Source organism: Cervus canadensis, chromosome 18, assembly GCF_019320065.1.
Source record: "Cervus canadensis isolate Bull #8, Minnesota chromosome 18, ASM1932006v1, whole genome shotgun sequence".
Classification (NCBI taxonomy): domain Eukaryota; kingdom Metazoa; phylum Chordata; class Mammalia; order Artiodactyla; family Cervidae; genus Cervus; species Cervus canadensis.
In genome coordinates this window covers 15,495,370-15,511,400 of record NC_057403.1, presented here as the reverse complement: position 1 = coordinate 15,511,400, position 16,031 = coordinate 15,495,370, and the positions used below count along the sequence as shown (strand labels likewise).

Sequence of the window (16,031 nt, the reverse complement as noted above, 5' to 3'; positions counted from 1 at the left end):
AACCTAAGAAAAGCAGGAACAACCCAAGCCCTCCAGGGCAATAAAGAAAGTGAGAAATAACCAGCATCTACCTACAAAAGTGGAAAGATGTCCGGGTAGAAATAGAAGCAGTTGAGATGAATGGCCATAAATGTTCTGAAGAGCCAGTAAACCAGAGAGGAGTAAACATGAGAGGGGGTAATGGGTAGATTGAAGACAGAGGTCCTAGGAAGAAAGAGGACCAACCAAGGTGAAAATGAACATGGAGGAGCCCCACGGAATCAAGCCGACACTGTGCTTCCTAATTCAAGGAGCAGAGACCCTGTGCCTGGGAATAGTAGTCACTGTGTCTGATATTTATTTAGGGCAACTGACCAGTGCGATCTCACAGAGCACAAATCCTCAGATCACAACCACAGTAAGTAGAGCTACTCACTCAGTGAGAGCTGGTTTCTTCCACCACGTGCCCTGACTGACCAGGGAACCCCTACCTTCTGAAATATGAGAGGTGATCTCAGTCCCCACCCTCAGCTTGGCACAGGTCCTCACATCCTTCCTAGTCATGGAAGAGTCCCCAGAGACATGGCCCCTCTGAAGCCACACAAGCCAGGCAGCCGTGTGATGGCCGAGCTTCCAGGAGCCCTTTCCTCATCCTACCTCCTTCCCCCTCCTGCCTCTGTTATGGATGCGGACATCTCCTATGGTGAGACTTTCCCTGCCTCTGGTGCTCTGGGTGCTGTGGGCCTCAGTCCGTCCTGCCTCTGGAGCCTGCTGCCTAGACACACACCTGTGAAACACACGTGGGCAAAACTCAGGCCTTGTGAACTGGCAGAAATCTTCAGAAGTGCACTGAGGCCTCCCCTCAACACCCCCACCCCGCCCCACCACCACCTCGGTCTAATGCACTGGGGTCTGGACCACAGACTGATGGAAGAGAAATCCTTAAGTCTCAATCATGGGCCCCTGCCCTCCCACCACCTGCCACCTCCTTCAGCTAGAAGTCACATCAGCTTTAGGAACAGTCCTTTCTGAGGCCATAAGGCAACTCTGCATTTTCATGGGTTGATGACTCTCCTGTGTTTCCCCAGGTCAAGTCACTCTGACAGTTCACCTGAAAAGGTAAGCACAGCCAGCTTCACTGGCTCCTTTTCTCACGGAAATATCTCTGTGTAGAATGGGTTAGTCTTGTAGACACAAATGGGAAATCAAGTTTGGGTCAGAGTTCCCCACTGCAGCAACAAAGAAGCATTACTCCTACAAGTCCACCTCACTGGACTTGATCACAGCTGGGACCATGGACAAGTAACTTAACCTCACAGTGCCTCAGCTGAGTCCTCTGTAAAATGGGTGTGCTGCCTACTTCACAGAAGAGATCAAGGAATTAAATGATATAACAAAGGTAAAGCACTCAGCACAGTGGCCAGAGCAAGAAAAGCACTAGATCATTCTCCCTCTTCTGCCTCCAGGCTGACTCTGGTGTTACTGACAAATGATAATTTCCAGTGTTATAGACCTGAGGTCTTGATTCCTTTACCTTCTAATACTTTTACTGAATTTTCCTCATCTTAATCTTCAACAGAATACACATATAAACTGAAAAATGCTTCAATCATAAGTATTGGGTTGATCCAAGTGTGTTTTTCCGTGAGATCTTATGGAAAAACTTTTGGAAAAACCTGAATGAGCTTTCTGGCCTACCTAATAATTTTAAGAGTATGTAAGTTTCCACAAGTTGTTCACATCTATGTAACAGTACCCAATCATTTAAAAAAATCAGCCCCCCTCAACACACACACACACACACACAATGCTACAGTTACTTCCCTCTGAAGAGTAAAGACTGTCTTCACTTCCAATGCATTAGACTACTTTTACTTGATTATGTGCTTATATAATGAAACACACAGTGTACATGGGTGTGGCTTCTTTCATTCAAAATTGTTTTGCAAGTTTCATTCATATGTTTGTGTGCCTTTATTGTCTACTTATTCTTATTGCTGTGCCATCATATTCCACTGAAGAATTCCATAGTCATCCATAATAATCATTCAATAGGATGTTACTAAGCAGAGTGTATAGGTAATAAAAGCCCTTCCCTGAACCTAAAAGTTTCAAAGTGGTAAGAGCATGGATGCTATGTGACCCTGGACAAGGTGAGTGTCTGGCCTGTGATGCTGATTCAACTAACTGCTGCTCATGCCTTTCAGGTTAATGAAGTTGAATATTCCTCCGTGAACTTCAATGCCCAGGAATTAAAAAAGAAAGCAACTTCAGCCTCCCCATCTCCAACACATACAAAAACCATTCAGAAGTGAAAAAACAGTAATGGAACCTGTCCTGCTTGTTGCACTGTTGACTTATTCCAGCCTTCTCACACCCATCCCCAGGGGATCCCTCTGCCCTCAGGGAACAGAGGAGAGAGTCTTCCCCCAGCTCCTTCAACCCCTAATGAGGCTCCTCCAGGGTGCCTTGTCATATCCTCTTTCTTCAGTGTCAGTGGATGAAAAGGCACATCCACTAGGAGCTCTGTAGGAAACCAAAACTTCCTCGTCATTGAAATCAAGGAAAGCAGACCTTGGGAGAAAGTTGCTAGAACCTCTGCCCCTAGACCAGTTGTAAACTTGTGTATTCAGAACACGTTCATTCCTTCCCACCTCAGTCCTACTGGAGTCTAACATGAATTTGCCATAACCTGGAGAATTATTTCTTATCCACTGAAATGCCTGTGCCAGAAAAGAAGAGCAAGGATAAGGAAAACAAAGACCTTCTGCACTCTGAAGCCCGATGTGAACCCGCCATTCACAGGAAGACACATACATGACCAGCTCTGAGCTGGGAAGTTCTACACCTTTGTCTGCTTTCAGTGTTGCCTACCTGCAGGATCAGGGACTAAGCAACTTACTACTTAGCTAGAATACCATCTAAACCTTTGAAAGCGTGCCTTCAGAGAACCCGCTAGAAGCAACTAGAAAACAACTTCTCAGCGTTCGTAAGTGTATGTTGATGGAAACTGCAAAAACAAAAACAAACAAACAAACAAACAAAAAAACGACACACATTGTTTTAATAATGCTATGGGCTTTATTCAAGGCAATGCCCAGAGATTGAGGGGTCATCAGTTTATGGGGCAGTCATCTCTTACCAGATGCAATCTGCTGGGATTGGGGAAAGGACTCAGAAAGTCACCCTGCAGAGATTATTTAAATAATGGTCAAAGAATGTACAATTTGGGGGTATTGGTTGTTTTTTCCCTTCCTTCTGAGACATTCTGCCATTTTAATTTTTGTAACTGCTTGTTTGTGTGAAAGGGGTTCTGTTTAATTTGCTGCATAAGCCAATCTGACCACTTCAGGGGGAAGAACCTACCAAAGCCCCTCATGTCTCTCTGGCCATGAGCTCCCTAAGCCTTTTGTGTCAGGGGCTCCGCACAGAAAATAAGAAGTAGCAGTTGTCTACCTTCACGGCCAGAAATGGGTCTCACTCCGTTTCTAGGCATCTCAGGCCAGTCATCAACCCCCTTCTCTTCCGTGTTCCCGCCTGTGCCTGTTCTGTCCATCTGCCCCCGCTTACCTTCTCAGGACGCCTTCTTGAGAAGCAGGAACGCCCTGAAGGGAACACGGCCCCTTGCGCTGTTAGCATTGTTTACAGCCCAGGAGGCCGCACTGGTGCGCACGCTCCTTAGGACACAAGGTGCAGATTATGACTCAGCCCTGGGTTTCTTGAAGAGCCTCTGGAATTCTTCTCCCATGGGGTGCACGGGACCCAGTGTGTCGGCACAGAAAGGGAGGACGGGAGGAGGAGAGGTGCACCTGCTTCCCACCAGCCTTCTGCACAGACGGGGCCTCCTTGGGCTGCTGAGAGAAAGGCTTTATTCCACCTTCATGACGGACCGCCTGCGGTGTGGAACTGGTCCCCCAGAGAGGGGTGGTTGGGAGCGCTCTGTACTCAGTACCTCTTTCAGGGTTTTCTCACCCTGATACAGACTGTGTACACCTCCCCTCATACAAGCACTTCTGCATAATTTAATTTTGCCTGGCTGAGGCCACTTCTGAATGATTTGTAAAAATTGCTCTATATTTATAATAAATATTGTGTATCAGATATCAACATGCTGCCTCACAGTTGGTACTGCTTTCTACACTGCCTCCTTTACAGGCAGAAGAAATAGAAATTGCTCAACAGGGAGTCAGAGTGAGCCTGTTTCTAAGTCCAGAGGTATTGGATCCTGGGATCCGAGAGCTCAATCAATTCATGTGCACACCTGCTGACAAAGTGCGTCCACCTAGAGCCACAGGTCACTGCTCCAACCTGCCTGGAGGACCTGCCTGTCTTCCTCTGGGAGAGAAGGAGAGAAGATGATTTCATGAGTAAAAGGTCTGCTGGGCTCTTCACTAGGGACACACCACACTGCCCACACAGATGGCTCCAGTGCATCCCATGCCTGATCCAGTGTTCACTTGCACAGTCTCCATGGGCTCAGGTGTGTAGAAATCTCTCCAGCACGTCCCACCTCCTTGTTGCCTGTCCCTTTTTCTGCCCCTCACAGAGTCAGAGCTCTTCCAACCCGGATAATTTTCCTTTATTAATTCCACCAAGAATTAGCCTGTCATCTCATTTTCTTCACTTCCAAGCAATTGGAACATGTGCTGTCTTTCCCCTCCTCAGCCCCTGATTTCCCTTGGCCCTCTGCTGTGGTGCCTCCATCCCAAGACCACTGGAAGCAGCAATAAAATCAGTACACAGGGGACTTCCCTGGCAATAAAGAATCCATCTTCCACGGCAGGGGCCACTGGTTGATTCCCTGGTCCAAGAAGATCCCACATGCCGTGGAGCAAGTAAGTCCATCCGCCACAACTACTGAGCCTTTGCTCTGCAACAAGAGAAGCCACTGCAGTGAGAAGCCCACCCACCACAACTAGAGAGAGAGCCCTTACTTTCCACAACTAGAGAAAAGCCTGTGAAGCAATGAAGATCAGCCAAATATAAAATAAAAAAACAAAAATTTATTTTTTTAATTGGCAGTAGTAATTGATGGCCTTGAACTTCCCAAGTGGTGCTAGTGGTATAAAGAACCCAACTACCAATGCAGGACATGTAAGAGACAAGGGTTCGATCCCTAGGTCGGGAAAATCCCCTGGAGGAGGGCATGGCAACCCACTCCAGTGTTCTTGCCTGGACAATCCCATGGACACAGGAGCCGGGTGGGCTAACTTTTAGAGGGTCCCAAAGTGTCGGACACTACTGAAGCAACTTAGCACACATGCAATCAATGGTGTGAGAATTCACCCCTAAAAATTAGCTTTTTTCACCTGGAAGTGAAAAACTCATTCATGTGGGACAACCGACAGGGCTTTATGGCGGAAGGCCCTCATTTGTTCTTATTTTGCTTGAGGGAATGGGCTCGCAGCAGAAATTCACTGATCACTCTGAGTTCACTCTGTCCTGGGGACACAGGGCTACACAGAAAAATATTATATCTAAATTATCCTAACCTCCATCACTGTTTCCTGGGAGAGAGAATTTCAGCTGGCAGAACATGGTGGTTAGGATATTAACAGGAAACGATGACATTCACAGGAATCTTTACCCTGGAACTCTCCCTGGTGGTCCGGTGGCTAAGACTCCTTGCTCCCAGTGCAGCGGACCTGGGTTCCAACCTTGGTCAGGGAACTACATCCCTCGTGCCGCAGCTAAGAGTTCCAGTGCTACAGCTAAAGATTTTGAAAGCCGCAATGAAGATGGAAGATCCTGGTGCTGCCCCTAAGACTCGGCACAGCCAAATTAAATAAGTAAATTTTAAGAGTAGAATAGTACAGGACAGCTTTAAAAAAGAAAAAAAAAAAAAAGCCCTTGTCCAACCAAGATGGCTCTGGGTGTGCTCATGCTGCCCTGAGGACCGAGGGATCATGGATAGCTCTCCAACTTTATTCCTCTGCAAATGCAGGAAGGGACACAGAAAATGGGGCTGGATGATGTCCACACACATATGAGCAGGAAGAAGCAGCCACAGGTGGTAGACATGTCATGAACGTTGCTCCTTGTTCCCTTCCAGTGCCCTGAGCCCTCCTGGCCTCTTCAGTCCAGGCTCTGGAGGAAAAAGACACCATGTGCGTCTGTGCATGCATACTAAGTCGCTTCAGTCATGTCCAGTTCTTTGTGATCCGTGGACTGTAGCCTGCCAGGCTCCTCTGTCTATGGGAATTCTCCAGGCAAGAATACTGAGTGAGTTGCTATGCCCTCCTCCAGGGGATCTTCCCCACACAGGAATCGAACTCACATCTCTTACATCTCCTGCATTGGCACATGGGTTCTTTACCATGAGCGTCACCTGGGAACCCCAAAAGGTACCACAGAACACACCACTCTTCAGAAAAGCTACCATCTCTTTCGTCTGACCTTCCCCCAAGAGCTTCCTCTCCCCTGCTCCTTGCTGTCTCATTTCCACATGTTCTGTCCCCTCATCACTCTTGGTCCATCGGGACTTGCTGATGCCTCCCTGTATCTGCCTACACAGTCCCCGCATGGGATGGCCTCTTCCCCTTTCCCCGTAAACCTGCTCCTTCCCCTCTTACAGCCAGACTGAATGCCCTCTGCCACAGTTCATCCCACCCTCCGCAGGTGAACCCCAGAGTCCCCCTCTGAAGCCCCCCAACCGGCCCTCTCCTCCTTCGTCTGTAACTACATGCTCAGGACCGGTTCTGTGCTCCCATCATGTGTCTTCCGGATCCCTAAGTACCTGACATGCAGGAAGGATGGGTCTAGCTGGGCTTGTCAGTGGTGCCGCCACGCCTTCGCCAGGAATTGGCACTGAAAGTGCTCATAGTAGGAATAAAGTCTACCCATCTACCATCGTTGGGTGGTAGATGGGTAGACTCCTGCCTCGGCCCCTGTATAATTACTATGGGAGTGCTTGGGGAGTGAAGAAATGGACATTCACGGACATGCCCAGCGGTGTTTTGGCGCCAGCTTGGCACAAGTTAAGGGGTAGGATCCTCTCCTAAATTTTTTGTTTTTGAGATAAAATTCACCTAAACTGACATTCACCGTTCTAACCCTTTTGAAGTGTGGGACCAAGGAAATGTGGCCCATCCCGTCCCCCCAGAGTTCTACTGGGCGGCAGGCATCCTGCGCTGACTGGCAGAGCCGATCTTGGACCAGGAGATGGTGTCCAGAGGACTCTCTGAGCCAGATGGTGACATCAGGACACATAAAGGTGTCTCCCACACCACATCCCACCCCCACTGTGGGAACTGCTAGACTCACTCTGCCCGAAGGTGTCCTCAAGGACCCTGAGTGGGGGGGCTTCCCCGGGGGCACAGCAGTAAAGACACAGGAGATGGGGCTTCGATCGCTGGGTCGGGAACATCCCCTGGAGGATGAAATGGCAACCCACTCCAGCCTTCTTGCCTGGCAAACCCCATGGACAGAGGCGACCGGGGGCCACAGTGCACGGGGTCACAGAGAGTCAGACAGGACTGCAGTGACGGGGAAGCAGCAGCACCATGAGCCTGGTGCGCTCCGTCATGTCCGGTTCTCTGTGACCCCGTGGCTGGAGCCCACCATGGAATTTCCCAGGCGTGGACACAGAATGATTTGGGGAGGAAAGTAACCACCATCCTTAGACAAAACAATAGACGTGCCTTTGCTTTAAAATGATCCTGGGCTTCCCTGGTGGCTCAGTAGTGAAGAATCCACCTGCCATTGCAGGAGACATGGGTTTGATCCCTGATCGGGAAAGACCCCACATGCCGCGGGGCAACCAGGCATGCGCTCCACAGCTATCGAGCCTGTGCTCTGGAGCCCGGAAGTCACAACTACTGAGCCCACGAGCCCCGGAGCCCATGGTCTGCAACAAGAGGAGCCACTGCAGTGAGAAGCCCGAGCACCGCAACTAGAGAAAGACCTGAGCAACAAAGACCCAGCACAGCCAAAGATGAGCAGATAAATAAAACATACTTGGTTTAAAACACACACACACACAAGACCTCATGGCTTAGGCTATTCCTGAGGAAAACAGACACCCCCGAGGGGGACCCTCCAGACTGACTGTGTCAGGTCAGACCAGAGGTCCGAGAGCATCTCCTGACCTGGCTTATTCCCCTCAGTTATTCCAGGAGCACCTGGGACTCTGTGTGAAGTATTCTCTCCCCTCTCTGGGGCTCCTCTGGGGATACTGGGTTGAGCCCCTGAAGGCCTTCTCAGAGAAAAATGCCTCTGAGTTTTTCCCACTCAGCTCACTAGGTTACTGCTAAGTTTTCCACCTATCTATGTTTATCTTGATGGAAACACAAGGAGGTCTCTGCACCACAGAAGCGACCATTTACTCAGAGATAGGGATCCAAACACTTAGATTGGAATGCTGTATGGATTTATCATTTGAGATCTTCTCACCAATACCCTGGGAGAGTTTAGAGCACACAGCTTTCACCACGACACTGAGATATGATTTTGTAAGGAAGCCCCAGCAGCCTTGAAGAGCTAGCTCTGCGATGACTCTTCTCTGGAGCTCAGAAATTACAGTGGGAACCACTGCCACAGAAGTGGGAAACCTCAATGCAATGGAGGAAACTGGCTCGAGGGGCAGCAGGTCTAAGAGGCGTTTGTTGTTCAGTTGCTAAGTCGTGTCCAAGTCTTTGTGACCCCATGGACTGAAGCACACCTGGCTCCTCTGTCCTCCACTATTTCCCAGAGTTCACCCAAATTCATGTCTACTGAGCCAGTACTTAATCACCAAAGGGAAGGTGGGCCATGCTCACCATAATGGACAGTAGAGTCAATGATGCCATCAGAAGAGTCTGACTCAACAGAGAACAAAGGCACTGGCTAACTGAAATGAAAGAAACAGGAAGTCTAACAAATTCTTACTTGACCCGTACACATGAAAGAGCTCTAAATCAAGTGAACAAAAGGCGAATAAAATCAAGAAAAAAAAGAGTCAGTATCCCTCACTCAATTCCTAGCTTAAAGACCCAGAATCCTTGGGGTGTATGTATCTTTTTCAGCACTACTTACAATAGCCAGGACATGGAAGCCACCTCAGTGGCCATCAACAGCAGAATGGGTAAAGAAGATGTGGTACATATATACGATGGAATATTCTTGTTGTTTAGTCACTAAGTCATGTCTGACTCTTTTCCTCATACCTTGTCTTCTTGTCCCCATACCTCTTTCCATCTGGTTGTTCCCGAGTTATGCGTGCATGCAAAGTCCCTTCAGTCGGGTCTGACTCTGTGACCCTATGGACTGTGGCCCACTGGGCTCCTCTGTCCTTGGGATTTTCCAGGCAAGAATACTGCGATGGGTTGTCATGCCCTCCTCCAGAGGATCTTCCTGACCCAGGGATCAAACCTGTGTCTCTTAATGTCTCCTGTATTGGCAGGTGGGTTCTCTACCACTAGCGCCATCTGGAAAGCCTGTTCCTGAGTTGTATCTTTGAATAATAATCCCAGGACATCCCTGGTGTCCAGTGGTTAAGAATCCGCCTGCCCACTGTTTATAATAGCCAGGACATGGAAGCAACCTAGATGCCCATCAGCAGATGAATGGATAAAGAAGCTGTGGTACATATACACCATGGAATATTACTCAGCCATTAAAAAGAATTCATTTGAACCAGTTCTAATGAGATGGATGAAACTGCAGCCCATTATACAGAGTGAAGTAAGCCAGAAAGATAAAGAACATTATAGCATACCAACACATATATATGGAATTTAGAAAGATGGTAACGACAACCCTATATGCAAAACAAAAAAAGAGACACAGAAGTACAGAACAGACTTTTGAACTCTGTGGGAGAAGTTGAGGGTGGGATGTTGCGAAAGAACAGCATGTATATTATCTATGGTGAAACAGGTCACCAGCCCAGGTCGGATGCATGAGACAAGTGCTCGGGCCTGGTGCACTGGGAAGACCCAGAGGAATCGGGTGGAGAGGGAGGGGGGAGGGGGGATCGGGATGGGGAATATGTGTAAATCTATTGCTGATTCATGTCAATGTATGACAAAACCCACTGAAAAAATAAATAAATAAATTATTAAAAAAAAAAAAAAAGAATCCACCTGCCAAGGCAGGGAACATGAGTTCAATGCCTGGTTCGAGAAGATCCCGCATGCCTCAGAGCAATTAGACCTGTGACCACAAGGACCGAAGGCCGAGGGCCTGGAGCCTGTACTCTGCAACAAGAGAAGCCGCCACAAGGAGAAGCCCACGCACCACAACTAGAGGAAGGCCGTGCACAGCAACAGAGACCCAGCGCAGCCAAAACTTAATTAATAAAGAAGTAGTAGCCCAAGTATCATGGATCCCTCTCCTATTACATCGCCTCTCTCTCTGAGCCACACCTGTGGCCCCCTGGAGAAGTCCCGCTGATCAATCAATGGCAAAAGAGAAAACTTGAGGCTGGTTTACAGAGAGTTCTGCTTGGTGTGCAGACACCACGTGAAAGGGAAAAACTGCAGCACGACAGACCCTTTCTGAAACCTCCCTGAAAGCCAGAGTGAAGAGAAATCCTCTGGGGGGGCGGGGGCAGGGGAAGGAACTTCAGACAGTGCACCTGACTGTCCATTTCACCTGGAAGGAGGAATGGCCAGAGGTGTGACTATACACTGATTCACGGGCTGTGGCCAATGGCTTGGCTGGGCAGTCATGGATTTGGTTAAGAACATGACTAAAAAATTTGTGTCAAGGAGATCTGGGACAGAAATATATGGATAAACCTCTCTGAATGCTCATGGTTCACCTCAGCAGGAGATTTAAATAATCAAGTGGATAGAATGATGTGTTCTGTGGACACCTGTCAGCCTCTTTTTTTTTTTTTTTAACATTTATTTACTTATTTTTGGCTGCGCTGGGTCTTCATTGCTGTGCGAGGGCTTTCTCTAGTTGCAGTGAGTGGGGGCTCCTCTTCACTGCAGTGGCTTCTCTTGTTGCAGAGCACAAGCTCTAGGGTGCTTGGTCCTCAGTAGTTGCAGCCCGTGGGCTCTGGGCCCAGGGTCAGTAGTTGTGGCACATGGGCTTAGTTGCCCCAGACCAGGGATTGAACCCACATCCCCTGCGCTGCCAGGCAGATTTTCAACACCAGGACCACCAGGGAAGCCCCAGTCAGCCTCTTTCCCCAGCTACCCCTGCCTTCGACTGGTGGGCTCACAAATGTAGTGGCCACGGCGGTGAGGATGCAAGTCATACGTGGACTCAGCAACACAGACTTCCACTCACCAAGGCTGACCTGGCTACAGCCACCGCTGAGGGCCCAGTCTGTCAGCCCCGAGACCCGCCGGGCCTCAGGTAGGGCACTGCTCCCCAGGGTGATCAGCCAGTTACCTGGTGGCAGGCTGATTACAGTGAACCTTCTCCGTGATGAAAGGGCAGCCTTCTGTTCTTACTGGGACAGGCAGGTACTCTGGATACAGATCTGCCTTCTCTGCAAGCAAATGTCTCTGCCCAGACTACCATCCATGGCTGCCTTGGTGGTCCAGAGGTTGGGAATCCACCCACCAATGCAAGAGACACGGGTTTGATCCCTGGGCCGGGAGGATCCCACCCGCCTCAGAGCAACTAAGCTCAGTGTTACAGCTACCGAGCCGGAGAGCCACAGCTTCGGAAGCCCGCGTGCCCTAAAGCCTCTGCTCTGCAACCAGAGACGCCACCGCAATGTGCCCCGCACCGAAGGGTAGCCCCTGCTCACCGCAACGAGAGAAAACCTGAGTGTAGCAACAAAGACCCAGAGCGATCAAAAGTACAAAAAACATTTTCAGTTTTAATAATAATAAGGAACTTCAGGGAGGGAACTCTGCAACAAGAGAAGCCACCACAATGAGAAGCCCACGCTCCTCAACTAGAGAAAGGCCGTACACAGCAACAACTGCTGCTGTTCCTGCTGCTGCTAAGTCACGTCAGTCCTGTTCAACTCTGTGCGACCCCATAGACGGCAGCCCACCAGGCTCCCCCATCCCTGGGATTCTCCAGGCAAGATTACTGGAGTCGGGTGCCATTGCCTTCTCTGACACAGCAACAAAGACCCTCGATAATCCGTGAGGTTAGGCAGAACCGCGTGGTGTGGGGACTGCTGCATTTCCTCCCCTGTCCACCAGACGGCAGCAGCGTTCCTCCACGGCCTCGAGTCTCCCCAAGGGTCTCAGACATCCCTCAACCCAGCAGTCAGACCCTCACGGATGTCACCTCAGTCCACGGTCCTCCTCGCTCTCCACGCCCCCCACACTGGACTCCAGCACCTCCTCCATACAGCCAGGCGTGGGCCCACTTCACACCATTAGCAACTACTATTCCTTCAGGCCACACCCTGGAAGCTGTGGCCCCACTGGACCCCCAAGGACAAAGAAGGAGGATCCCTCTCACCCGGCGTTACTCACGCCCCCTTTTCAGCCCCTCAGTCCTTTTCTGGAGGCTTCTGATGGGAATAGAACACAACCTTCTCACAGCCTCTGAGAACCCTGGGAAGACCCTCAACGTGACAGTCGCCTCTGACTCTTTGCGACCCCATGGCTGTAGCCCGCCAGGCTCCTCTGTCCATCTGATTCTCCAGGCAAGAATACTGGAGTGGGTTGCCATGCCCTCCTCCAAGGATCTCCCCTACCCAGGGATTGAACCCTGGGCTCCTGCATTGCAGGCGGATTCTTTACCAGCTGAGCCACCAGGGAAGTGTTACACCAGTGTTAGAAAAGGAAATAATACCCTGCTTCGGAGATCCTGGGGTCTCTGCGTCATGCTGGCAGACCCCAGACCAGAACACGGCAGAGGCCGCCACTGGGGGGAGGGCGGCGGCCTCTCAGTTGACTTGTCACCATCAGCCTTGCTATAGAAAGTGTGCTCCACAGTCCAGTATAGTCAGCATCACCTGAGAGCTTGTTAGATGCAGACTCTCAGGTCCACCCCACCCCTGCTGAGTCAGGCTCTGCATTTTAACAGGATCTGCAAACCCTCCCTGTGCATCGACTTTGGGGAGAGGCTGCCCCGCCCCACATTCTGGAGTCTCAGCCAGGCTGGGCAAGCACGTGGCCTGTGTGGCTGCTGAAGCAGCTTTCCTAAGGTCCCTCTGGGGGGCTCAAAGTCTTCACGAAGTTCCACAGGTGGTTCCCATGCACCGTGAGGTCACTGTCCCTATGACAAGAGATCCTGATGCACCTCCTCCCCACCCCCCAGGCTCCTGCACTTCGGGGGAAAGCCAGAAGGAAAACATGAGGCTGGAGACTGTGGAAGCGGGGAGGCTGACTGCACCCCCCAACTGAGACCTACGGGGGAACGCCCAGGACAGGAGCCCCAGGGAGGTGCTCTCCCCACCAGTAGGGGAAACTGCCTATTCGTGTGTCTAGGGTGAGAAGTCAAGCTGCCAAAGGCAGAAACAGCATCGCTTCCCCGGCAAATGAAATGTAACAGAAAGGGAAGAGGGAAGATGAGAGAAGGCAGTCAGGAATGAGAGAGGTGGGGAAGGTGAAGTCAACTGAGAGTGAGGCCCCAGCCCCGGTCCACGTGACTTAGCGACTTGACCTTCCTTAGGGCCAAGCCAATCACAGAGCGGGAAGGACGGCAGTGCTCACACAGCGACGGCAGTGCCTGTGAGCCTTTCTGGAGCAGAAGTTCTCCTCACAGACAGAGAGGCAGCAGACAGCAGGCACCATGGAGCCCCCCTCAGGCCCTTCCCGCAGACGGTGTGTCCCCTGGAACAGGCTCCTTCTGGCAGGTGAGTGGGGACAATTTTCAGGGAGTGGGCAGAGACAGTTTTCAGGGAGAACAGGAGACTGGGTGGGATCACTGGGGGAGACGGGGCTCTGAGAGGGGACAGAGTGCTTCTGTTCAGCCCTGAGGGCAGAGGACAGGGGAGCAGGGGAGGGTGGGGGGCTCAGCCACAGGAGACTCTCCATGAACTAGAACTGGTGAGGGGCAGGAAAACTTCAACTAGTGTAGCTTTTACAAGTTATTCTTCACTGAGCAGTAACTGTTGAAAACTGATGAAGATAATAATAATTTATGTCTGGGTGTCACTACAGAAAACACTTAGCCGTGACACTAAACATTGTCCTTACCCAGCACCCTCAGAAACTGACAAAACCAGGCTGTGGAATTCCTAGGACCCCTCATTCCTTCATCCCCAGCCGCAATGTCTGGAGCCTGGTCCTGGCACTGCGTTTCAAGCAGGATCAGACAACCCCTGCCCTCACAGAGCTTACACTCTGTGGGGAGGAAGACAGACCGGCAGAGAGATCTAGAATGTGCTGTCAGGCGCTGACAGGCGTCGTGCAGGAAATGGAGCAGGGAAGGGTCAGCAAATGAACACGGAGGGTCTTTAGAGCAGGTGGTCGGGGAGGAAGGACATCTCCCAAGAGGCCCCTGAGTGTGAGCAGGTGTGTGAGGGCAGTGAGGGAGTGAGCCGGGGGAAAACTGTGGAAACAGAGGAAGTACAGAGCCCAGAGGGGCCGAAGTGATGGGGGTCATGCTACTAAGCTTAACCACACACACACACACACACACACACACACACACTAAGGCTTGAGGGATGAAGAGACCAGCTTAGGACCCAGGGCACCATTTCCCCATCCCCCACACAGGTCAAAATATTAACTGATTTCCCTCTCTTCCCTCCTAGCCTCACTCTTAACTTTCTGGACTCAGCCCACCGCTACCCAGCTCTCTATTGAAACGGTGCCATCCCTTGCTGCAGAAGGATCCAATGTCCTGCTACTTGCCCACAACGTGACAGAGAAAACTCTACACTATTCCTGGTACAGAGGAGAAAGGGTAGAAACCATCCAGCTAATTGCATCATATGGAGTAGCCACTAATTTAATTACCAATGGGCCTGCACACAGCGGTCGGGAGACACTTTACCCCAATGGAACCCTGCTGATCCAGAACATCACCCAGAAAGACACAGGATCCTACACCCTGCTCATTTTAAAGAATGATTTACAGACAGGACAGACTGGACACCTCCACGTACATCGTGAGTGCTTCCTCTTACCTCGGGGTGTTGGGGTGGGGAGCGGTTGACTTCTGCTTTGACAGACCCGGATGGTGCCTCCATCTCCCTCTACATTATGTGCCGTGTTGGGGTTTGAAGATTTAGTGCAGGACACACACAGTGGAGACGAACTCCAAAGGGTCAGAATTCCACTCAGGGGATCTGGACCCTGCAAACACCATGTAGAAAGAAGGAGGGTCTGATGGGAGGGACTCAGCAGAGGGAGAGAACTCTCAGTCCAGCCCCCCTGGGTCCCTCCCTGAGACCATGACCCTGAGGAAGACACTGCAGGACTCAGTAGGGGCCTGGCCTGAGGGATCCTCACAGAGAAGCTCAGGCCCACGGGGAAGCCCCTCCCCAGACATTGTCCCAGGGTCCCGGCTCCAGCGACCACGGAGAACCTGGGCTGCTGGTGGGTGTTGGCCTCCCAGGCGGGGCTGACTGTGGGCTGATTATTCCCAGCTCCCTGAGGCCAAAGTTTCTCAGCAGGTCACTGGCCAGGGCTCAGGCCCAAGAGCCGAGTCTGAGCAGGGATGGAGTCCAGTCCTTCCCCTGAGACTCAGCATAGAGAGTAGGCTAGGCTGGGTTTTTGAATTTTTTTCAATTTAGGTATTTTTATTTACTTATTTGGCTGCATTGGGTCTTAGTTGTGGCATGTGAGATCTTCTGGTTGTGGTGCAAAAACTCTTCGTTTCAGGATGTGGGATCTAGTTCCCGGACCAAGGATCAAACCCAGGCCCCTTGCATTGGGAGTGTGATGTCTTAGCCACTGGACCACCAGGGAAGTCCCTGAATTTTTTCATAGTCAAAGAAAATTGTGGGAAAAGGTCCAGGAAAGTTAACTTAAAAAAAAACAAAGAAACTCCACTTGATGATGAGGATTTTAGACATGTGGGCTGAGAAGAGGGTCCTGGTGCTGATACTACAGAGATGCCCAGGGAGACTGGTCAGGGGTCATCACAGGGTACCTGGGGGTCAGAGAGGAGGGACAGTCCTCTCCTTACAGATCATCAATGAACAGAGACTCCAAACCTTGATCACAGATTCAGGGCCATCCTCTGGGGCACCTTTACAG

General features: G+C 50.7%; 2 protein-coding genes across 13 annotated transcripts in view; one reads left to right on the top strand and one right to left on the bottom strand.

Moving 5' to 3' along the window:
* Positions 1-16,031, bottom strand: part of LOC122420196 (carcinoembryonic antigen-related cell adhesion molecule 7-like) — a 320,198-nt gene that overhangs the window by 103,936 nt on the left and 200,231 nt on the right. The window lies entirely within an intron of this gene.
* Positions 1-16,031, top strand: part of LOC122420201 (carcinoembryonic antigen-related cell adhesion molecule 1-like) — a 108,133-nt gene that overhangs the window by 62,374 nt on the left and 29,728 nt on the right. The window contains exons 1-2 of one of the 9 annotated variants that reach the window (XM_043435073.1): positions 13,521-13,678; positions 14,582-14,938. The exons of 5 other annotated variants lie outside the window; for them this stretch is intronic. In XM_043435073.1, coding sequence (XP_043291008.1) covers positions 13,615-13,678; positions 14,582-14,938 — 421 coding nt within the window. In that variant the 5' untranslated portion in view covers positions 13,521-13,614. Of the gene's footprint in view, positions 1-2,186; positions 4,087-13,520; positions 13,679-14,581; positions 14,939-16,031 lie in introns of those variants that run through there. 3 more of the 9 variants (XR_006263220.1, XM_043435079.1, XM_043435075.1) reach the window with 3 other exon arrangements.